Raw genomic sequence first — 24,727 nt, forward strand, 5'->3', positions numbered from 1 at the left:
AGCTGTGTGTTACCTCAGTAGTTACAGTATAATGAGCTGTGTGTTACCTCAGTAGTTACAGTATAATGAGCTGTGTGTTACCTCAGTAGTTACAGTATAATGAGCTGTGTGTTACCTCAGTAGTTAATACAGTATAATGAGCTGTGTGTTACCTCAGTAGTTACAGTATAATGAGCTGTGTGCTACCTCAGTAGTTACAGTATAATGAGCTGTGTGTTACCTCAGTAGTTACAGTATAATGAGCTGTGTGCTATATTACCATCTCCTGAGGTCCAAGACTTTCCTCTGTTTGATCTCGTCCTGCGAGGCGTGGAGAGGAAGGTCCTGCAGGTTCCTACTGCCCCCTGAAGACTTCATCTTCTTAGTACCGACTCTCTTTATGTTGCCTGAAAATAGGAAAGTTAAAAAGTTAGGAAAGTTAAAGCAATCGCTCATAAAGACAGAAACTAAAAGTAGGCTATATCTGTCAAGCGTTCATCAGGTCTGAATATATATATATATATATAATCAGTGTGGCGTACTAATGTTCCTCGAGTTCTAATTGTTTCTGAGAACCACACGGTACTTAATTGTTCCATTTCTTTCAACAAAAATAATACTCAGCTGGGTAATCTTGTCACTGTGAAAAGTAATCTCTCTTGTAGTCAATGTGAAATAAACACAGTCCCCTCATTCACCCTCTCCCTACAGCACACTGATTCTTTAGGTGGTGTCTCTGCCCGTCTGTGGTGTCTCTGCCTGTCTGTGGTGTCTCTGCCTGTCCTACTAGCACTCTGGACAGTGGTGTCTCTGCCTGTCCTACTAGCACTCTGGACAGTGGTGTCTCTGCCTGTCCTACTAGCACTCTGGACAGTGGTGTCTCTGCCTGTCCTACTAGCACTCTGGACAGTGGTGTCTCTGCCCGTCTTACTAGCACTCTGGACAGTGGTGTCTCTGCCCGTCTTACTAGCACTCTGGACAGTGGTGTCTCTGCCCGTCTTACTAGCACTCTGGACAGTGGTGTATCTGCCTGTCCTACTAGCACTCTGGACAGTGGTGTGTCTGCCTGTCCTACTAGCACTCTGGACAGTGGTGTCTCTGCCCGTCTTACTATCACTCTGGACAGTGGTGTCTCTGCCTGTCTTACTAGCACTCTGGACAGTGGTGTCTCTGCCTGTCTTACTAGCACTCTGGACAGTGGTGTCTCTGCCTGTCCTACTAGCACTCTGGACAGTGGTGTCTCTGCCCGTCTTACTAGCACTCTGGACAGTGGTGTCTCTGCCTGTCTTACTAGCACTCTGGACAGTGGTGTCTCTGTCTGTCTTACTAGCACTCTGGACAGTGGTGTCTCTGCCTGTCCTACTAGCACTCTGGACAGTGGTGTGTCTGCCTGTCCTACTAGCACTCTGGACAGTGGTGTCTCTGCCTGTCCTACTAGCACTCTGGACAGTGGTGTCTCTGCCCGTCTTACTAGCACTCTGGACAGTGGTGTCTCTGCCTGTCTTACTAGCACTCTGGACAGTGGTGTCTCTGCCTGTCCTACTAGCACTCTGGACAGTGGTGTGTCTGCCTGTCCTACTAGCACTCTGGACAGTGGTGTCTCTACCTGTCCTACTAGCACTCTGGACAGTGGTGTCTCTACCTGTCCTACTAGCAATCTGGACAGTGGTGTCTCTACCTGTCCTACTAGCACTCTGGACAGTGGTGTCTCTGCCTGTCCTACTAGCACTCTGGACAGTGGTGTCTCTGCCTGTCCTACTAGCACTCTGGACAGTGGTGTCTCTGCCTGTCCTACTAGCACTCTGGACAGTGGTGTCTCTACCTGTCCTACTAGCACTATGGACAGTGGTGTGTCTACCTGTCCTACTAGCACTCTGGACAGTGGTGTCTCTGCCAGTCCTACTAGCACTCTGGACAGTGGTGTCTCTACCTGTCCTACTAGCACTCTGGACAGTGGTGTGCCTACCTGTCCTACTAGCACTCTGGACAGTGGTGTCTCTACCTGTCCTACTAGCACTCTGGACAGTGGTGTCTCTACCTGTCCTACTAGCACTCTGGACAGTGGTGCCTCTACCTGTCCTACTAGCACTCTGGACAGTGGTGTCTCTGCCTGTCCTACTAGCACTCTGGACAGTGGTGTCTCTACCTGTCCTACTAGCACTCTGGACAGTGGTGTCTCTGCCTGTCCTACTAGCACTCTGGACAGTGGTGTCTCTGCCTGTCCTACTAGCACTCTGGACAGTGGTGTCTCTACCTGTCCTACTAGCACTCTGGACAGTGGTGTCTCTGCCTGTCCTACTAGCACTCTGGACAGTGGTGTCTCTGCCTGTCCTACTAGCACTCTGGACAGTGGTGTCTCTGCCTGTCCTACTAGCACTCTGGACAGTGGTGTCTCTACCTGTCCTACTAGCACTCTGGACAGTGGTGTCTCTGCCTGTCCTACTAGCACTCTGGACAGTGGTGTCTCTACCTGTCCTACTAGCACTCTGGACAGTGGTGTCTCTACCTGTCCTACTAGCACTCTGGACAGTGGTGTCTCTGCCTGTCCTACTAGCACTCTGGACAGTGGTGTCTCTACCTGTCCTACTAGCACTCTGGACAGTGGTGTCTCTGCCTGTCCTACTAGCACTCTGGACAGTGGTGTCTCTACCTGTCCTACTAGCACTCTGGACAGTGGTGTCTCTGCCTGTCCTACTAGCACTCTGGACAGTGGTGTCTCTACCTGTCCTACTAGCACTCTGGACAGTGGTGTCTCTGCCCGTCTTACTAGCACTCTGGACAGTGGTGTCTCTACCTGTCCTACTAGCACTCTGGACAGTGGTGTCTCTACCTGTCCTACTAGCACTCTGGACAGTGGTGTCTCTACCTGTCCTACTAGCACTCTGGACAGTGGTGTCTCTACCTGTCCTACTAGCACTCTGGACAGTGGTGTCTCTACCTGTCCTACTAGCACTCTGGACAGTGGTGTCTCTGCCTGTCCTACTAGCACTCTGGACAGTGGTGTCTCTGTCCTGCACTCTGGACAGTGGTGTCTCTACCTGTCCTACTAGCACTCTGGACAGTGGTGTCTCTGCCTGTCCTACTAGCACTCTGGACAGTGGTGTCTCTGCCTGTCCTACTAGCACTCTGGACAGTGGTGTCTCTGCCTGTCCTACTAGCACTCTGGACAGTGGTGTCTCTGTCCTACTAGCACTCTGGACAGTGGTGTCTCTGCCTGTCCTACTAGCACTCTGGACAGTGGTGTCTCTACCTGTCCTACTAGCACTCTGGACAGTGGTGTCTCTGCCTGTCCTACTAGCACTCTGGACAGTGGTGTCTCTACCTGTCCTACTAGCACTCTGGACAGTGGTGTCTCTGCCCGTCTTACTAGCACTCTGGACAGTGGTGTCTCTACCTGTCCTACTAGCACTCTGGACAGTGGTGTCTCTACCTGTCCTACTAGCACTCTGGACAGTGGTGTCTCTACCTGTCCTACTAGCACTCTGGACAGTGGTGTCTCTGCCTGTCCTACTAGCACTCTGGACAGTGGTGTCTCTACCTGTCCTACTAGCACTCTGGACAGTGGTGTCTCTGCCTGTCCTACTAGCACTCTGGACAGTGGTGTCTCTGCCTGTCCTACTAGCACTCTGGACAGTGGTGTCTCTACCTGTCCTACTAGCACTCTGGACAGTGGTGTCTCTGCCTGTCCTACTAGCACTCTGGACAGTGGTGTCTCTACCTGTCCTACTAGCACTCTGGACAGTGGTGTCTCTGCCTGTCCTACTAGCACTCTGGACAGTGGTGTCTCTGCCTGTCCTACTAGCACTCTGGACAGTGGTGTCTCTGCCTGTCCTACTAGCACTCTGGACAGTGGTGTCTCTGCCTGTCCTACTAGCACTCTGGACAGTGGTGTCTCTGCCTGTCCTACTAGCACTCTGGACAGTGGTGTCTCTGCCTGTCCTACTAGCACTCTGGACAGTGGTGTCTCTGCCTGTCCTACTAGCACTCTGGACAGTGGTGTCTCTGCCTGTCCTACTAGCACTCTGGACAGTGGTGTCTCTACTAGCACTCTGGACAGTGGTGTCTCTACTAGCACTCTGGACAGTGGTGTCTCTGCCTGTCCTACTAGCACTCTGGACAGTGGTGTCTCTACCTGTCCTACTAGCACTCTGGACAGTGGTGTCTCTACCTGTCCTACTAGCACTCTGGACAGTGGTGTCTCTGCCTGTCCTACTAGCACTCTGGACAGTGGTGTCTCTACCTGTCCTACTAGCACTCTGGACAGTGGTGTCTCTGCCTGTCCTACTAGCACTCTGGACAGTGGTGTCTCTACCTGTCCTACTAGCACTCTGGACAGTGGTGTCTCTGCCTGTCCTACTAGCACTCTGGACAGTGGTGTCTCTACCTGTCCTACTAGCACTCTGGACAGTGGTGTCTCTGCCTGTCCTACTAGCACTCTGGACAGTGGTGTCTCTACCTGTCCTACTAGCACTCTGGACAGTGGTGTCTCTACCTGTCCTACTAGCACTCTGGACAGTGGTGTCTCTACCTGTCCTACTAGCACTCTGGACAGTGGTGTCTCTACCTGTCCTACTAGCACTCTGGACAGTGGTGTCTCTACCTGTCCTACTAGCACTCTGGACAGTGGTGTCTCTACCTGTCCTACTAGCACTCTGGACAGTGGTGTCTCTACCTGTCCTACTAGCACTCTGGACAGTGGTGTCTCTACCTGTCCTACTAGCACTCTGGACAGTGGTGTCTCTGCCTGTCCTACTAGCACTCTGGACAGTGGTGTCTCTACCTGTCCTACTAGCACTCTGGACAGTGGTGTCTCTGCCTGTCCTACTAGCACTCTGGACAGTGGTGTCTCTACCTGTCCTACTAGCACTCTGGACAGTGGTGTCTCTGCCTGTCCTACTAGCACTCTGGACAGTGGTGTCTCTACCTGTCCTACTAGCACTCTGGACAGTGGTGTCTCTGCCTGTCCTACTAGCACTCTGGACAGTGGTGTCTCTACCTGTCCTACTAGCACTCTGGACAGTGGTGTCTCTACCTGTCCTACTAGCACTCTGGACAGTGGTGTCTCTACCTGTCCTACTAGCACTCTGGACAGTGGTGTCTCTACCTGTCCTACTAGCACTCTGGACAGTGGTGTCTCTACCTGTCCTACTAGCACTCTGGACAGTGGTGTCTCTACCTGTCCTACTAGCACTCTGGACAGTGGTGTCTCTGCCTGTCCTACTAGCACTCTGGACAGTGGTGTCTCTACCTGTCCTACTAGCACTCTGGACAGTGGTGTCTCTGCCTGTCCTACTAGCACTCTGGACAGTGGTGTCTCTACCTGTCCTACTAGCACTCTGGACAGTGGTGTCTCTACCTGTCCTACTAGCACTCTGGACAGTGGTGTCTCTACCTGTCCTACTAGCACTCTGGACAGTGGTGTCTCTACCTGTCCTACTAGCACTCTGGACAGTGGTGTCTCTACCTGTCCTACTAGCACTCTGGACAGTGGTGTCTCTGCCTGTCCTACTAGCACTCTGGACAGTGGTGTCTCTACCTGTCCTACTAGCACTCTGGACAGTGGTGTCTCTACCTGTCCTACTAGCACTCTGGACAGTGGTGTCTCTACCTGTCCTACTAGCACTCTGGACAGTGGTGTCTCTACCTGTCCTACTAGCACTCTGGACAGTGGTGTCTCTACCTGTCCTACTAGCACTCTGGACAGTGGTGTCTCTACCTGTCCTACTAGCACTCTGGACAGTGGTGTCTCTGCCTGTCCTACTAGCACTCTGGACAGTGGTGTCTCTGCCTGTCCTACTAGCACTCTGGACAGTGGTGTCTCTACCTGTCCTACTAGCACTCTGGACAGTGGTGTCTCTACCTGTCCTACTAGCACTCTGGACAGTGGTGTCTCTGCCTGTCCTACTAGCACTCTGGACAGTGGTGTCTCTACCTGTCCTACTAGCACTCTGGACAGTGGTGTCTCTGCCTGTCCTACTAGCACTCTGGACAGTGGTGTCTCTACCTGTCCTACTAGCACTCTGGACAGTGGTGTCTCTACCTGTCCTACTAGCACTCTGGACAGTGGTGTCTCTACCTGTCCTACTAGCACTCTGGACAGTGGTGTCTCTACCTGTCCTACTAGCACTCTGGACAGTGGTGTCTCTACCTGTCCTACTAGCACTCTGGACAGTGGTGTCTCTGCCTGTCCTACTAGCACTCTGGACAGTGGTGTCTCTACCTGTCCTACTAGCACTCTGGACAGTGGTGTCTCTACCTGTCCTACTAGCACTCTGGACAGTGGTGTCTCTACCTACTAGCACTCTGGACAGTGGTGTCTCTGCCTGTCCTACTAGCACTCTGGACAGTGGTGTCTCTACCTGTCCTACTAGCACTCTGGACAGTGGTGTCTCTACCTGTCCTACTAGCACTCTGGACAGTGGTGTCTCTACCTGTCCTACTAGCACTCTGGACAGTGGTGTCTCTACCTGTCCTACTAGCACTCTGGACAGTGGTGTCTCTGCCTGTCCTACTAGCACTCTGGACAGTGGTGTCTCTACCTGTCCTACTAGCACTCTGGACAGTGGTGTCTCTACCTGTCCTACTAGCACTCTGGACAGTGGTGTCTCTACCTGTCCTACTAGCACTCTGGACAGTGGTGTCTCTACCTGTCACTCTGGACAGTGGTGTCTCTGCCTGTCCTACTAGCACTCTGGACAGTGGTGTCTCTGCCTGTCCTACTAGCACTCTGGACAGTGGTGTCTCTACCTGTCCTACTAGCACTCTGGACAGTGGTGTCTCTACCTGTCCTACTAGCACTCTGGACAGTGGTGTCTCTACCTGTCCTACTAGCACTCTGGACAGTGGTGTCTCTACCTGTCCTACTAGCACTCTGGACAGTGGTGTCTCTGCCTGTCCTACTAGCACTCTGGACAGTGGTGTCTCTACCTGTCCTACTAGCACTCTGGACAGTGGTGTCTCTACCTGTCCTACTAGCACTCTGGACAGTGGTGTCTCTGCCTGTCCTACTAGCACTCTGGACAGTGGTGTCTCTACCTGTCCTACTAGCACTCTGGACAGTGGTGTCTCTGCCTGTCCTACTAGCACTCTGGACAGTGGTGTCTCTACCTGTCCTACTAGCACTCTGGACAGTGGTGTCTCTACCTGTCCTACTAGCACTCTGGACAGTGGTGTCTCTACCTGTCCTACTAGCACTCTGGACAGTGGTGTCTCTACCTGTCCTACTAGCACTCTGGACAGTGGTGTCTCTACCTGTCCTACTAGCACTCTGGACAGTGGTGTCTCTACCTGTCCTACTAGCACTCTGGACAGTGGTGTCTCTACCTGTCCTACTAGCACTCTGGACAGTGGTGTCTCTACCTGTCCTACTAGCACTCTGGACAGTGGTGTCTCTACCTGTCCTACTAGCACTCTGGACAGTGGTGTCTCTGCCTGTCCTACTAGCACTCTGGACAGTGGTGTCTCTACCTGTCCTACTAGCACTCTGGACAGTGGTGTCTCTACCTGTCCTACTAGCACTCTGGACAGTGGTGTCTCTGCCTGTCCTACTAGCACTCTGGACAGTGGTGTCTCTACCTGTCCTACTAGCACTCTGGACAGTGGTGTCTCTACCTGTCCTACTAGCACTCTGGACAGTGGTGTCTCTACCTGTCCTACTAGCACTCTGGACAGTGGTGTCTCTACCTGTCCTACTAGCACTCTGGACAGTGGTGTCTCTACCTGTCCTACTAGCACTCTGGACAGTGGTGTCTCTACCTGTCCTACTAGCACTCTGGACAGTGGTGTCTCTACCTGTCCTACTAGCACTCTGGACAGTGGTGTCTCTACCTGTCCTACTAGCACTCTGGACAGTGGTGTCTCTACCTGTCCTACTAGCACTCTGGACAGTGGTGTCTCTACCTGTCCTACTAGCACTCTGGACAGTGGTGTCTCTGCCTGTCCTACTAGCACTCTGGACAGTGGTGTCTCTACCTGTCCTACTAGCACTCTGGACAGTGGTGTCTCTGCCTGTCCTACTAGCACTCTGGACAGTGGTGTCTCTACCTGTCCTACTAGCACTCTGGACAGTGGTGTCTCTACCTGTCCTACTAGCACTCTGGACAGTGGTGTCTCTACCTGTCCTACTAGCACTCTGGACAGTGGTGTCTCTACCTGTCCTACTAGCACTCTGGACAGTGGTGTCTCTACCTGTCCTACTAGCACTCTGGACAGTGGTGTCTCTGCCTGTCCTACTAGCACTCTGGACAGTGGTGTCTCTGCCTGTCCTACTAGCACTCTGGACAGTGGTGTCTCTACCTGTCCTACTAGCACTCTGGACAGTGGTGTCTCTACCTGTCCTACTAGCACTCTGGACAGTGGTGTCTCTACCTGTCCTACTAGCACTCTGGACAGTGGTGTCTCTACCTGTCCTACTAGCACTCTGGACAGTGGTGTCTCTACCTGTCCTACTAGCACTCTGCACTCTGGACAGTGGTGTCTCTGCCTGTCCTACTAGCACTCTGGACAGTGGTGTCTCTACCTGTCCTACTAGCACTCTGGACAGTGGTGTCTCTGCCTGTCCTACTAGCACTCTGGACAGTGGTGTCTCTGCCTGTCCTACTAGCACTCTGGACAGTGGTGTCTCTACCTGTCCTACTAGCACTCTGGACAGTGGTGTCTCTGCCTGTCCTACTAGCACTCTGGACAGTGGTGTCTCTACCTGTCCTACTAGCACTCTGGACAGTGGTGTCTCTACCTGTCCTACTAGCACTCTGGACAGTGGTGTCTCTGCCTGTCCTACTAGCACTCTGGACAGTGGTGTCTCTACCTGTCCTACTAGCACTCTGGACAGTGGTGTCTCTACCTGTCCTACTAGCACTCTGGACAGTGGTGTCTCTACCTGTCCTACTAGCACTCTGGACAGTGGTGTCTCTACCTGTCCTACTAGCACTCTGGACAGTGGTGTCTCTACCTGTCCTACTAGCACTCTGGACAGTGGTGTCTCTACCTGTCCTACTAGCACTCTGGACAGTGGTGTCTCTGCCTGTCCTACTAGCACTCTGGACAGTGGTGTCTCTACCTGTCCTACTAGCACTCTGGACAGTGGTGTCTCTACCTGTCCTACTAGCACTCTGGACAGTGGTGTCTCTGTCCTGTCCAGTGGTGTCTCTGCTAGCACTCTGGACAGTGGTGTCTCTGCCTGTCCTACTAGCACTCTGGACAGTGGTGTCTCTGCCTGTCCTACTAGCACTCTGGACAGTGGTGTCTCTACCTGTCCTACTAGCACTCTGGACAGTGGTGTCTCTACCTGTCCTACTAGCACTCTGGACAGTGGTGTCTCTACCTGTCCTACTAGCACTCTGGACAGTGGTGTCTCTACCTGTCCTACTAGCACTCTGGACAGTGGTGTCTCTGCCTGTCCTACTAGCACTCTGGACAGTGGTGTCTCTACCTGTCCTACTAGCACTCTGGACAGTGGTGTCTCTACCTGTCCTACTAGCACTCTGGACAGTGGTGTCTCTACCTGTCCTACTAGCACTCTGGACAGTGGTGTCTCTACCTGTCCTACTAGCACTCTGGACAGTGGTGTCTCTACCTGTCCTACTAGCACTCTGGACAGTGGTGTCTCTGCCTGTCCTACTAGCACTCTGGACAGTGGTGTCTCTGCCTGTCCTACTAGCACTCTGGACAGTGGTGTCTCTACCTGTCCTACTAGCACTCTGGACAGTGGTGTCTCTACCTGTCCTACTAGCACTCTGGACAGTGGTGTCTCTACCTGTCCTACTAGCACTCTGGACAGTGGTGTCTCTACCTGTCCTACTAGCACTCTGGACAGTGGTGTCTCTGCCTGTCCTACTAGCACTCTGGACAGTGGTGTCTCTACCTGTCCTACTAGCACTCTGGACAGTGGTGTCTCTACCTGTCCTACTAGCACTCTGGACAGTGGTGTCTCTACCTGTCCTACTAGCACTCTGGACAGTGGTGTCTCTACCTGTCCTACTAGCACTCTGGACAGTGGTGTCTCTGCCTGTCCTACTAGCACTCTGGACAGTGGTGTCTCTACCTGTCCTACTAGCACTCTGGACAGTGGTGTCTCTGCCTGTCCTACTAGCACTCTGGACAGTGGTGTCTCTACCTGTCCTACTAGCACTCTGGACAGTGGTGTCTCTACCTGTCCTACTAGCACTCTGGACAGTGGTGTCTCTACCTGTCCTACTAGCACTCTGGACAGTGGTGTCTCTACCTGTCCTACTAGCACTCTGGACAGTGGTGTCTCTACCTGTCCTACTAGCACTCTGGACAGTGGTGTCTCTACCTGTCCTACTAGCACTCTGGACAGTGGTGTCTCTACCTGTCCTACTAGCACTCTGGACAGTGGTGTCTCTACCTGTCCTACTAGCACTCTGGACAGTGGTGTCTCTGCCTGTCCTACTAGCACTCTGGACAGTGGTGTCTCTACCTGTCCTACTAGCACTCTGGACAGTGGTGTCTCTACCTGTCCTACTAGCACTCTGGACAGTGGTGTCTCTACCTGTCCTACTAGCACTCTGGACAGTGGTGTCTCTACCTGTCCTACTAGCACTCTGGACAGTGGTGTCTCTACCTGTCCTACTAGCACTCTGGACAGTGGTGTCTCTACCTGTCCTACTAGCACTCTGGACAGTGGTGTCTCTGCCTGTCCTACTAGCACTCTGGACAGTGGTGTCTCTACCTGTCCTACTAGCACTCTGGACAGTGGTGTCTCTACTAGCACTCTGGACAGTGGTGTCTCTACTACTAGCACTCTGGACAGTGGTGTCTCTACCTGTCCTACTAGCACTCTGGACAGTGGTGTCTCTACCTGTCCTACTAGCACTCTGGACAGTGGTGTCTCTGCCTGTCCTACTAGCACTCTGGACAGTGGTGTCTCTGCCTGTCCTACTAGCACTCTGGACAGTGGTGTCTCTACCTGTCCTACTAGCACTCTGGACAGTGGTGTCTCTACCTGTCCTACTAGCACTCTGGACAGTGGTGTCTCTGTCCTACCTGTCCTACTAGCACTCTGGACAGTGGTGTCTCTACCTGTCCTACTAGCACTCTGGACAGTGGTGTCTCTGCCTGTCCTACTAGCACTCTGGACAGTGGTGTCTCTACCTGTCCTACTAGCACTCTGGACAGTGGTGTCTCTACCTGTCCTACTAGCACTCTGGACAGTGGTGTCTCTACCTGTCCTACTAGCACTCTGGACAGTGGTGTCTCTGCCTGTCCTACTAGCACTCTGGACAGTGGTGTCTCTACCTGTCCTACTAGCACTCTGGACAGTGGTGTCTCTGCCTGTCCTACTAGCACTCTGGACAGTGGTGTCTCTACCTGTCCTACTAGCACTCTGGACAGTGGTGTCTCTACCTGTCCTACTAGCACTCTGGACAGTGGTGTCTCTACCTGTCCTACTAGCACTCTGGACAGTGGTGTCTCTGCCTGTCCTACTAGCACTCTGGACAGTGGTGTCTCTACCTGTCCTACTAGCACTCTGGACAGTGGTGTCTCTACCTGTCCTACTAGCACTCTGGACAGTGGTGTCTCTACCTGTCCTACTAGCACTCTGGACAGTGGTGTCTCTACCTGTCCTACTAGCACTCTGGACAGTGGTGTCTCTGCCTGTCCTACTAGCACTCTGGACAGTGGTGTCTCTACCTGTCCTACTAGCACTCTGGACAGTGGTGTCTCTACCTGTCCTACTAGCACTCTGGACAGTGGTGTCTCTACCTGTCCTACTAGCACTCTGGACAGTGGTGTCTCTGCCTGTCCTACTAGCACTCTGGACAGTGGTGTCTCTGCCTGTCCTACTAGCACTCTGGACAGTGGTGTCTCTACCTGTCCTACTAGCACTCTGGACAGTGGTGTCTCTGCCTGTCCTACTAGCACTCTGGACAGTGGTGTCTCTACCTGTCCTACTAGCACTCTGGACAGTGGTGTCTCTACCTGTCCTACTAGCACTCTGGACAGTGGTGTCTCTACCTGTCCTACTAGCACTCTGGACAGTGGTGTCTCTGCCTGTCCTACTAGCACTCTGGACAGTGGTGTCTCTACCTGTCCTACTAGCACTCTGGACAGTGGTGTCTCTACCTGTCCTACTAGCACTCTGGACAGTGGTGTCTCTACCTGTCCTACTAGCACTCTGGACAGTGGTGTCTCTACCTGTCCTACTAGCACTCTGGACAGTGGTGTCTCTGCCTGTCCTACTAGCACTCTGGACAGTGGTGTCTCTGCCTGTCCTACTAGCACTCTGGACAGTGGTGTCTCTGCCTGTCCTACTAGCACTCTGGACAGTGGTGTCTCTACCTGTCCTACTAGCACTCTGGACAGTGGTGTCTCTGCCTGTCCTACTAGCACTCTGGACAGTGGTGTCTCTGCCTGTCCTACTAGCACTCTGGACAGTGGTGTCTCTGCCTGTCCTACTAGCACTCTGGACAGTGGTGTCTCTACCTGTCCTACTAGCACTCTGGACAGTGGTGTCTCTACCTGTCCTACTAGCACTCTGGACAGTGGTGTCTCTACCTGTCCTACTAGCACTCTGGACAGTGGTGTCTCTACCTGTCCTACTAGCACTCTGGACAGTGGTGTCTCTGCCTGTCCTACTAGCACTCTGGACAGTGGTGTCTCTACCTGTCCTACTAGCACTCTGGACAGTGGTGTCTCTGCCTGTCCTACTAGCACTCTGGACAGTGGTGTCTCTACCTGTCCTACTAGCACTCTGGACAGTGGTGTCTCTACCTGTCCTACTAGCACTCTGGACAGTGGTGTCTCTACCTGTCCTACTAGCACTCTGGACAGTGGTGTCTCTACCTGTCCTACTAGCACTCTGGACAGTGGTGTCTCTGCCTGTCCTACTAGCACTCTGGACAGTGGTGTCTCTACCTGTCCTACTAGCACTCTGGACAGTGGTGTCTCTACCTGTCCTACTAGCACTCTGGACAGTGGTGTCTCTGCCTGTCCTACTAGCACTCTGGACAGTGGTGTCTCTACCTGTCCTACTAGCACTCTGGACAGTGGTGTCTCTGCCTGTCCTACTAGCACTCTGGACAGTGGTGTCTCTACCTGTCCTACTAGCACTCTGGACAGTGGTGTCTCTACCTGTCCTACTAGCACTCTGGACAGTGGTGTGTCTACCTGTCCTACTAGCACTCTGGACAGTGGTGTGTCTACCTGTCCTACTAGCACTCTGGACAGTGGTGTCTCTACCTGTCCTACTAGCACTCTGGACAGTGGTGTCTCTACCTGTCCTACTAGCACTCTGGACAGTGGTGTCTCTACCTGTCCTACTAGCACTCTGGACAGTGGTGTCTCTACCTGTCCTACTAGCACTCTGGACAGTGGTGTCTCTACCTGTCCTACTAGCACTCTGGACAGTGGTGTCTCTGCCTGTCCTACTAGCACTCTGGACAGTGGTGTCTCTACCTGTCCTACTAGCACTCTGGACAGTGGTGTCTCTACCTGTCCTACTAGCACTCTGGACAGTGGTGTCTCTACCTGTCCTACTAGCACTCTGGACAGTGGTGTCTCTGCCTGTCCTACTAGCACTGGACAGTGGTGTCTCTACCTGTCCTACTAGCACTCTGGACAGTGGTGTCTCTGCCTGTCCTACTAGCACTCTGGACAGTGGTGTCTCTGCCTGTCCTACTAGCACTCTGGACAGTGGTGTCTCTACCTGTCCTACTAGCACTCTGGACAGTGGTGTCTCTGCCTGTCCTACTAGCACTCTGGACAGTGGTGTCTCTACCTGTCCTACTAGCACTCTGGACAGTGGTGTCTCTACCTGTCCTACTAGCACTCTGGACAGTGGTGTCTCTACCTGTCCTACTAGCACTCTGGACAGTGGTGTCTCCTGTCCACTAGTCTTACTGGCACTGGACAGTGGTGTCTCTACCTGTCCTACTAGCACTCTGGACAGTGGTGTCTCTACCTGTCCTACTAGCACTCTGGACAGTGGTGTCTCTGCCTGTCCTACTAGCACTCTGGACAGTGGTGTCTCTGCCTGTCCTACTAGCACTCTGGACAGTGGTGTCTCTACCTGTCCTACTAGCACTCTGGACAGTGGTGTCTCTGCCTGTCCTACTAGCACTCTGGACAGTGGTGTCTCTACCTGTCCTACTAGCACTCTGGACAGTGGTGTCTCTACCTGTCCTACTAGCACTCTGGACAGTGGTGTCTCTACCTGTCCTACTAGCACTCTGGACAGTGGTGTCTCTGCCAGTCTTACTGGCACTGGACAGTGGTGTCTCTACCTGTCCTACTAGCACTCTGGACAGTGGTGTCTCTGCCTGTCCTACTAGCACTCTGGACAGTGGTGTCTCTGCCTGTCCTACTAGCACTCTGGACAGTGGTGTCTCTACCTGTCCTACTAGCACTCTGGACAGTGGTGTCTCTGCCTGTCCTACTAGCACTCTGGACAGTGGTGTCTCTACCTGTCCTACTAGCACTCTGGACAGTGGTGTCTCTACCTGTCCTACTAGCACTCTGGACAGTGGTGTCTCTACCTGTCCTACTAGCACTCTGGACAGTGGTGTCTCTACCTGTCCTACTAGCACTCTGGACAGTGGTGTCTCTGCCTGTCCTACTAGCACTCTGGACAGTGGTGTCTCTGCCTGCCTGTCCTACTAGCACTCTGGACAGTGGTGTCTCTACCTGTCCTACTAGCACTCTGGACAGTGGTGTCTCTGCCTGTCCTACTAGCACTCTGGACAGTGGTGTCTCTGCCTGTCCTACTAGCACTCTGGACAGTGGTGTCTCTGCCTGTCCTACTAGCACTCTGGACAGTGGTGTCTCTGCCTGTCCTACTAGCACTCTGGACAGTGGTGTCTCTACCTGTCCTACTAGCACTCTGGACAGTGGTGTCTCTACCTGTCCTACTAGCACTCTGGACAGTGGTGTCTCTACCTGTCCTACTAGCACTCTGGACAGTGGTGTCTCTGCCTGTCCTACTAGCACTCTGGACAGTGGTGTCTCTGTCTGTCTTACTAGCACTCTGGACAGTGGTGTCTCTGCCTGTCCTACTAGCACTCTGGACAGTGGTGTGTCTGCCTGTCCTACTAGCACTCTGGACAGTGGTGTCTCTACCTGTCCTACTAGCACTCTGGACAGTGGTGTCTCTACCTGTCCTACTAGCACTCTGGACAGTGGTGTCTCTGCCTGTCTTACTGGCACTGGACAGTGGTGTCTCTACCTGTCCTACTAGCACTCTGGACAGTGGTGTCTCTGCCTGTCCTACTAGCACTCTGGACAGTGGTGTCTCTGTCTGTCTTACTAGCACTCTGGACAGTGGTGTCTCTGCCTGTCCTACTAGCACTCTGGACAGTGGTGTCTCTGCCTGTCCTACTAGCACTCTGGACAGTGGTGTCTCTACCTGTCCTACTAGCACTCTGGACAGTGGTGTCTCTGCCTGTCCTACTAGCACTCTGGACAGTGGTGTCTCTGCCTGTCCTACTAGCACTCTGGACAGTGGTGTCTCTGCCTGTCCTACTAGCACTCTGGACAGTGGTGTCTCTGCCTGTCCTACTAGCACTCTGGACAGTGGTGTCTCTACCTGTCCTACTAGCACTCTGGACAGTGGTGTCTCTACCTGTCCTACTAGCACTCTGGACAGTGGTGTCTCTACCTGTCCTACTAGCACTCTGGACAGTGGTGTCTCTGCCTGTCCTACTAGCACTCTGGACAGTGGTGTCTCTGTCTGTCTTACTAGCACTCTGGACAGTGGTGTCTCTGCCTGTCCTACTAGCACTCTGGACAGTGGTGTGTCTGCCTGTCCTACTAGCACTCTGGACAGTGGTGTCTCTACCTGTCCTACTAGCACTCTGGACAGTGGTGTCTCTACCTGTCCTACTAGCACTCTGGACAGTGGTGTCTCTGCCTGTCTTACTGGCACTGGACAGTGGTGTCTCTACCTGTCCTACTAGCACTCTGGACAGTGGTGTCTCTGCCTGTCCTACTAGCACTCTGGACAGTGGTGTCTCTGTCTGTCTTACTAGCACTCTGGACAGTGGTGTCTCTGCCTGTCCTACTAGCACTCTGGACAGTGGTGTCTCTGCCTGTCCTACTAGCACTCTGGACAGTGGTGTCTCTGCCTGTCCTACTAGCACTCTGGACAGTGGTGTCTCTACCTGTCCTACTAGCACTCTGGACAGTGGTGTCTCTACCTGTCCTACTAGCACTCTGGACAGTGGTGTCTCTGCCTGTCCTACTAGCACTCTGGACAGTGGTGTCTCTACCTGTCCTACTAGCACTCTGGACAGTGGTGTCTCTACCTGTCCTACTAGCACTCTGGACAGTGGTGTCTCTGCCAGTCTTACTAGCACTCTGGACAGTGGTGTCTCTACCTGTCCTACTAGCACTCTGGACAGTGGTGTCTCTACCTGTCCTACTAGCACTCTGGACAGTGGTGTCTCTACCTGTCCTACTAGCACTCTGGACAGTGGTGTCTCTACCTGTCCTACTAGCACTCTGGACAGTGGTGTCTCTACCTGTCCTACTAGCACTCTGGACAGTGGTGTCTCTACCTGTCCTACTAGCACTCTGGACAGTGGTGTCTCTGCCAGTCTTACTAGCACTCTGGACAGTGGTGTCTCTACCTGTCCTACTAGCACTCTGGACAGTGGTGTCTCTACCTGTCCTACTAGCACTCTGGACAGTGGTGTCTCTACCTGTCCTACTAGCACTCTGGACAGTGGTGTCTCTACCTGTCCTACTAGCACTCTGGACAGTGGTGTCTCTACCTGTCCTACTAGCACTCTGGACAGTGGTGTCTCTGTCTGTCTTACTAGCACTCTGGACAGTGGTGTCTCTACCTGTCCTACTAGCACTCTGGACAGTGGTGTCTCTACCTGTCCTACTAGCACTCTGGACAGTGGTGTCTCTACCTGTCCTACTAGCACTCTGGACAGTGGTGTCTCTACCTGTCCTACTAGCACTCTGGACAGTGGTGTCTCTACCTGTCCTACTAGCACTCTGGACAGTGGTGTCTCTGCCTGTCCTACTAGCACTCTGGACAGTGGTGTCTCTACCTGTCCTACTAGCACTCTGGACAGTGGTGTCTCTACCTGTCCTACTAGCACTCTGGACAGTGGTGTCTCTGCCTGTCCTACTAGCACTCTGGACAGTGGTGTCTCTACCTGTCCTACTAGCACTCTGGACAGTGGTGTCTCTACCTGTCCTACTAGCACTCTGGACAGTGGTGTCTCTGCCAGTCTTACTAGCACTCTGGACAGTGGTGTCTCTACCTGTCCTACTAGCACTCTGGACAGTGGTGTCTCTACCTGTCCTACTAGCACTCTGGACAGTGGTGTCTCTACCTGTCCTACTAGCACTCTGGACAGTGGTGTCTCTACCTGTCCTACTAGCACTCTGGACAGTGGTGTCTCTACCTGTCCTACTAGCACTCTGGACAGTGGTGTCTCTACCTGTCCTACTAGCACTCTGGACAGTGGTGTCTCTGCCAGTCTTACTAGCACTCTGGACAGTGGTGTCTCTACCTGTCCTACTAGCACTCTGGACAGTGGTGTCTCTACCTGTCCTACTAGCACTCTGGACAGTGGTGTCTCTACCTGTCCTACTAGCACTCTGGACAGTGGTGTCTCTACCTGTCCTACTAGCACTCTGGACAGTGGTGTCTCTACCTGTCCTACTAGCACTCTGGACAGTGGTGTCTCTGTCTGTCTTACTAGCACTCTGGACAGTGGTGTCTCTACCTGTCCTACTAGCACTCTGGACAGTGGTGTCTCTACCTGTCCTACTAGCACTCTGGACAGTGGTGTCTCTGTCTGTCTTACTAGCACTCTGGACAGTGGTGTCTCTACCTGTCCTACTAGCACTCTGGACAGTGGTGTCTCTACCTGTCCTACTAGCACTCTGGACAGTGGTGTCTCTACCTGTCCTACTAGCACTCTGGACAGTGGTGTCTCTACCTGTCCTACTAGCACTCTGGACAGTGGTGTCTCTACCTGTCTTACTAGCACTCTGGACAGTGGTGTCTCTACCTGTCCTACTAGCACTCTGGACAGTGGTGTCTCTACCTGTCCTACTAGCACTCTGGACAGTGGTATCACAGGTGAAGGATCTTTTAAACAAACAAAAATAGTTCTACAAGCAGTTGTTGCAACAACAACAACAACAACAACAACAACAACAACAACAACAACAACAACAACAACAACAACAACAACAACAACAACAACAACAACAACAAAAAATTGCTTCAAGTGTTTTGTCCAAATACTGGTGGATGCGATTAATAAAAGTATAGACAATCTAACGGCGAAAATCAGATTCTCGAGGGACAATCAAGGCGGAACAACATTGTTGTGAACTCTCCACATGAGACCTGGACGGAGTCTGAGGACAAAGTGCGGGAAATTATCACTAAGAAACTGAAAGCTGACCATAGGAAGATTGAGGTGGAGCGCGCTCACAGGACTGGAAAGCCCACCACCGGCCCAGGTGACAGGCCCAGCCCGATAGTGGTCAAGTTCCAGAGGTTCTAGGAAAAAGTAGCTGTTCTGGAAAGAGCCAAGAACTTGAGATAAACGTACATCTTCATCAACGAGGACTATCCTGAAGCTGTGCGCCAGAAGAGGAAAGAACTGATTCCAGCCATGAAAGCTGCCAGAGCGCGTGAGGACATGGCTTACATCTGCTATGACAGGTTCATTGTCCCCCCTCCCTCCCGGAAGCCTTTCGTAGCGTCAACCCCGCAGCACACACACACTTAAACACACCAACTGATTGATGGACGGTTGAATAATGTTGTTTTTTTGTTCTTGCTTTGTTTGTTCTTTTCCATATTATGTTTATCTCTGATGAGTTACTCAGGAAAGGGCTGAAAATAGCCCAGATTAATATGATGCCTTGAAATCAATAACTTGCTAAAAATCAGATAACGTTCATACAGTGGGGCAAAAAAGTATTTAGTCAGCCACCAATTGTGCAAGTTCTCCCACTTAAAAAGATGAGAGAGGCCTGTAATTTTCATCATAGGTACACTTCAACCCTGTCTGTCTGTGGTTTCACTGCCTGTCTGTGGTTTCCCTGTCTGTCTGTGGTTTCCCTGTCTGTCTGTGGTTTCACTGCCTGTCTGTGGTTTCACTGCCTGTCTGTGGTTTCCCTGTCTGTCTGTGGTTTCTCTGCCTGTCTGTGGTTTCCCTGTCTGTCTGTGGTTTCACTGCCTGTCTGTGGTTTCACTGCCTGTCTGTGGTTTCCCTGTCTGTCTGTGGTTTCCCTGTCTGTCTGTGGTTTCTCTGCCTGTCTGTGGTTTCCCTGTCTGTCTGTGGTTTCCCTGTCTGTCTGTGGTTTCACTGCCTGTCTGTGGTTTCCCTGTCTGTCTGTGGTTTCCCTGTCTGTCTGTGGTTTCACTGCCTGTCTGTGGTTTCACTGCCTGTCTGTGGTTTCCCTGTCTGTCTGTGGTTTCTCTGCCTGTCTGTGGTTTCCCTGTCTGTCTGTGGTTTCCCTGTCTGTCTGTGGTTTCTCTGCCTGTCTGCGGTTTCCCTGCCTGTCTGTGGTTTCACAGCCTATCTGCGGTTTCCCTGCCTGTCTGCGGTTTCACTGCCTGTCTGTGGTTTCACTGCCTGTCTGTGGTTTCACTGCCTGTCTGTGGTTTCACTGCCTGTCTGTGGTTTCACTGCCTGTCTGTGGTTTCACTGCCTGTGTTGAAGAGGAGTATCATGAGTAGGGTTTCAAAATTCTGGGAAACATTCAAATTTCCTGGTTTTCCAGAATTCCTGGTTGGAGGATAATAGATTTCCTTCTTATTCCCACCTGTTTCCGGAGAATATTCTGGGATTTCAGGGAAAACAGGGAATTTATTGGAAGTTCATGGAATTTTGCTGTGTTACAAAGTGGGAATGAAATAGATTTAATTGTGATTTTATTTTGTGTGTGTGTCATTGATCTACTACATAAAATACTCCATAATGCCAAAGTAAAAAGAAAATTCTAGAAATGTTTACAGATTAATAAAAATGTAATAACACAAATGTTGTGGTTGTTGCATAAGTATTCACCCTCCTAAATCAGTTCAGGAGTACAATTTGTCTCAACAAATCACATCATAAGTTACATGGATCCACTCTGTCCCTCGGTCAAGTATTGAATTTCAAGCACAGATTCAACTACAAAGACCAGGGAGCTTTTTCAAAAGCCTCATAAAGAAGGGCACTGATTGGTCGATGAGTAACAATAACAAAATCAGATATGGAATATATTTTTTACCTCTGGTCAAGTTAATAATTATGCTGTGGATGATGTATTTAACCACACAGACACATCAAAGATACAGTCATCCTTCTGAACTGAGCTACAGAACAGGAAGGAAACTGAGATGCAGGACAGGAAGGAAACAGATGCAGGACAGGAAGGAAACTGAGATACAGGACAGGAAGGAAACTGAGATGCAGGACAGGAAGGAAACTGAGATGCAGGACAGGGAGGAAACTGAGACACAGAACAGGAAGGAAACTGAGCTGCAGAACAGGAAGGAAACTGAGATGCAGGACAGGAAGGAAACTGAGGTACAGGACAGGAAGGAAACTGAGATACAGGACAGGAAGGAAACTGAGATACAGGACAGGAAGGAAACTGATCTGCAGGACAGGAAGGAAACTGAAATACAGGACAGGAAGGAAACTGAGATACAGGACAGGAAGGAAACTGAGATACAGAACAGGAAGGAAACTGAGATACAGAACAGGAAGGAAACTGAGAAGCAGGACAGGAAGGAAAGTGAGATACAGGACAGGAAGGAAACTGAGATACAGAACAGGAAGGAAACTGAGCTGCAGGACAGGAAGGAAACTGAGATGCAGGACAGGAAGGAAACTGAGAACAGGACAGGAAGGAAACTGAGCTGCAGGACAGGAAGGAAACTGAGACAGGACAGGAAGGAAACTGAGATACAGGACAGGAAGGAAACTGAGATACAGAACAGGAAGGAAACTGAGATACAGGACAGGAAGGAAACTGAGATACAGGACAGGAAGGAAACTGAGCTACAGAACAGGAAGGAAACTGAGATACAGGACAGGAAGGAAACTGAGTTACAGGAAGGAAACTGAGTTACAGGACAGGAAGGAAACTGATCTGCAGGACAGGAAGGAAACTGAGATTCAGAACAGGAAGGAAACTGCTCAGGGATGTTACAATGAGGCCATTGGTGATTTTAAAACTGCTACGAAGTTGTGATAGGAGAAATGTGTCTCTATAATAACGACCTAAATGAGTGAAAATCAGAATAAAAATATTCCAAGACATGCATCCTGTATGAAACAAGGCACTAAAGTAGTACTGCAAAAACAACAAGTACGGAATACACTTTGCAAAGCCTTAAGTAAATGTAAAGCCTAACGTTTGGGGCAAATCCAATACAACACGTCACTGAGTAAATGCCTCCTTATTTTCAAGGGTGATGTTGGCTGCATCATGGTATGGGTATGCTTGACAATGGCAAAGACTGGGGCGTTTTTCAGGATGAAAATAAATGGGATGGAGCTAAGCACATACAAAATCCTAGAGGAAAACCTGCTTCAGTATGCTTTTATACCAGACAATGGGAGATGAATTCACCTTTCAGCAGGTCAATAACCTACAACACAAGGCCAAATCTACACTGGGAGTTGCTTACCAAGAAGACAGTGAATGTTCCTCAATTCTAAGTGGCCAAGTCACAGTTTTGACTTAAATCTTCTTGAAATCTATGGCAAGACTTGAAAATTGCTGTCTAGTCATTATCCCCAACACCTTCACAGAGCGTGAAGTATTTTGAAAAGAATACTGGGTAAATATTGCACAATCCCGGTGTGCAAAGCTCTTAAGAGACTTACCAAAGAACACTCACAGATGTAATCGCTGCCAAAGGTGTTTCTAACATGTATTTACTCAGGGGGGTGAAAACGTATCTAATTAACGTATATTAAATGTTTTATTTTTCATTCATCTTAAAATAATGTTAGGATTTTACTTCTACTTTGACAGAGTATTTTGTGTAGCTCATTGACAACAAAATGACAGTTTAATCCCACTTGGTAACACAATAAAATGTGAAGTAATCCAAGGGGTAGGGGGGGTGAATACTCATGATACCCACGGTACCAACAACAGATGATCTGAACACCAGCTACGGGCACATATTTCTTAGTAACAGATGAATCAGCATGAGAACAATACTAAGTAATTCATAGCATATTCATGAGACTGAAAACATACTGGAAATGATGTCTCCAAAAGCAAGCAGAACTGTATATGATTTAGGTTATTGATTTTGCTTACTTGCCCTGGGCTTTCGAGTTAGCACAGCATCAAAGTTAGTGGTATCAATCTCCCAAGCCAGGATAGGCTTGGTGTTGCTGCAGGACACCCCCTCCATGTCAAAGTCTTCGTCTGAAGCCTCCTCTACACCTGCAGGCTGCCCCTGAGACAGGTCCACAGTGCTGGACTTCACTAATGGGGCCCCGCTGCCATCCTGCTTGCTGTGGGCCACCTCTCTGGGGGTGCTGGGGAGCCGGTAGAGAGAGGCAGCCTGGTTGAGGAGGGCGTAGTCTGAGCAGACCGTGTAGAACTTCTCTCTGGAGTGAGTGACAGGGCAGGTCCATGGGAGCTGGAGCTCAGCGCTGGAGGCTCTCCGGGTCCTCAGGGAGTCCCGGGTGAGAGTGGTCAGCAGGCCGCGTTTGTCATCCTCTCTGTCAGGGGGTGGGGGTCGCTGGGACAAGGGCATAGCCTGGTCGCCTGGCTGACTCCCAGACACATTAGGTCCTGAACTATCCCCACTGTTAGGCATTGAAGAGAGGACTGGGATGATGAATGAGAGAATTGTTTAAAGTTGAAGTGGTTGGTCTGTTTAGAGGGGTGGGATGTCATCTATGCTGCAGAAAGGGTTAAAAATATATATTTATTAAAACTTCAAATTGGGTTTAAAGATATCAATCAGGAATTGTGTTTATGGGCTTATAAAGGTAAAGTGTTGGAAGGTAATTTAAAGTCAGTAACTAACATAGAATTGAAGGTATCCCAAAGGCCAGCAGATGGCGATGTTGAGTAATTTAATCTTACCGTCCAGATGGACTGGCTATGCAGCTGGCTATGCACTCGTATCCCCCATGGACTGGTTTGTACATTAAACATTCTCCATTCAGGCTGTAAGGGTGAAATGTTCCTCCTGAACTCAATTGAACGGGGAGAAGGTCGGAAAAAAACGGGGAAATTTACATACTTTTTTATAAAACACTATTTTCCACCACCATGCTAAAGTGGCTAATGCTACTTCCTGATGTTGCGTATTGTGTTCAGCCAATCAGACCAGGGGTGAGAAAAAAAACAGACTACTGCAACCTGATTGGCTGAATGGAATATGCAACATCCAGGACTAACATTAGCATGGTGGTGGAAACTGGTGCTTCATAAAGAAAGTATGGGGTCTCCTGCGTAGCGCAGCGGTCTAAGGCACTACATGTTAGTGTTGAGGCTTCACTACAACCTGGGGTTCGACCCCAGGCTGTGTCACAACCGGCCGTGACCGGGAGTCCCATAGGGTGACACACAATTGGCCCAGGGCTTGGTAGAGGCGAAGGACTGAAACATCACCCGCCAAGCCACACTGCTTCTTAACTAGGAAGCCAGCCGCACCAATGTGTTGGAGGAAACAACTGACGACTGAAGTCAGCTTTCAGGTGCCCGGCCCGCTACAAGGAATCGCTAGAGTGCGATGAGCCATGGAAAACCCCCCGGTCTAACCCTCCCCTAACCCAGACGACCTGGGTTAGGGGAGGGTTAGACCGGGGGGTTTTCCATGGCTCATCGCACTCTAGCGATGTGTTGGAGGAAACAACTGACGACTGAAGTCAGCTTTCAGGTGCCCGGCCCGCTACAAGGAATCGCTAGAGTGCGATGAGCCATGGAAAACCCCCCGGTCTAACCCTCCCCTAACCCAGACGACCTGGGTTAGGGGAGGGTTAGACCGGGGGGTTTTCCATGGCTCATCGCACTCTAGCGATTCCTTGTAGCGGGCCGGGCACCTGAAAGCTGACTTCAGTCGTCAGTTGTTTCCTCCAACACATTGGTGCGGCTGGCTTCCTAGTTAAGAAGCAGTGTGGCTTGGCGGGTGATGTTTCAGTCCTTCGCCTCTACCAAGCCCGTTGGAGAGTTGCAGCGATGAGACAAGATCGTAACTACCAATTGGATATCACAAAACGTATCACCATTAAATCTAGTTAAGGAGGAAAACTACACCCTTGCAGCCTCAATGGAAAATATATTATGTACAACCCGGTTCAGGGATAGGTGCGTTCCCATTGAATGAATGGTAAGATGAAACGACTCAATATCGTCATCTGCCAGCCTTTTGGCTAACTTTACGGCAAGCCTTGATATTAATTCAGCCATAACCTGATCTACAGTAGCATGAACACTTGATAAGGATAATGTATTGGACATTGAGTACAAAACACACTTAGGAGTGATGTAAATGTTTTTTTACATTACCCGGCCGTTCAATCATAGAGACAAAGATAAGAATATGTATTTTGTATCTAGCCCACTAGGCTAGACGGCCGTCACCATCACCACCTGTCATCTCAGAAGATGGCAGCAAAAACATGCAGTAGCATCGGACACTCTAAAATATGCACGCAATAAACCTGTAACATTTGGTACACATACCTTGCATGGTGTCGTGGATTTTTAACTTGGTAGTTAACTAGGTAGCCACATAGTATGAATTTCTCCTGTTGGGATAAATACGCTGTTGTATATTGAC

The 24,727-nt window shown here is 50.9% G+C and overlaps 1 protein-coding gene across 1 annotated transcript; it reads right to left on the minus strand.

Moving 5' to 3' along the window:
- Positions 1–255: 255 nt before the first annotated feature.
- Positions 256–24,727, minus strand: LOC139409809 (basic immunoglobulin-like variable motif-containing protein). The gene is made up of 3 exons (XM_071155185.1): positions 24,631–24,727; positions 22,246–22,833; positions 256–386 (listed from the first exon to the last, which is right to left on the minus strand). Exons 2-3 carry the CDS (start codon positions 22,751–22,753, stop codon positions 256–258), a joined length of 639 nt encoding a protein of 212 aa, XP_071011286.1. The 5' UTR covers positions 22,754–22,833; positions 24,631–24,727.

This window comes from Oncorhynchus clarkii, chromosome 5 (assembly GCF_045791955.1).
Source record: "Oncorhynchus clarkii lewisi isolate Uvic-CL-2024 chromosome 5, UVic_Ocla_1.0, whole genome shotgun sequence".
NCBI classification, from domain to species: Eukaryota; Metazoa; Chordata; class Actinopteri; order Salmoniformes; family Salmonidae; genus Oncorhynchus; species Oncorhynchus clarkii.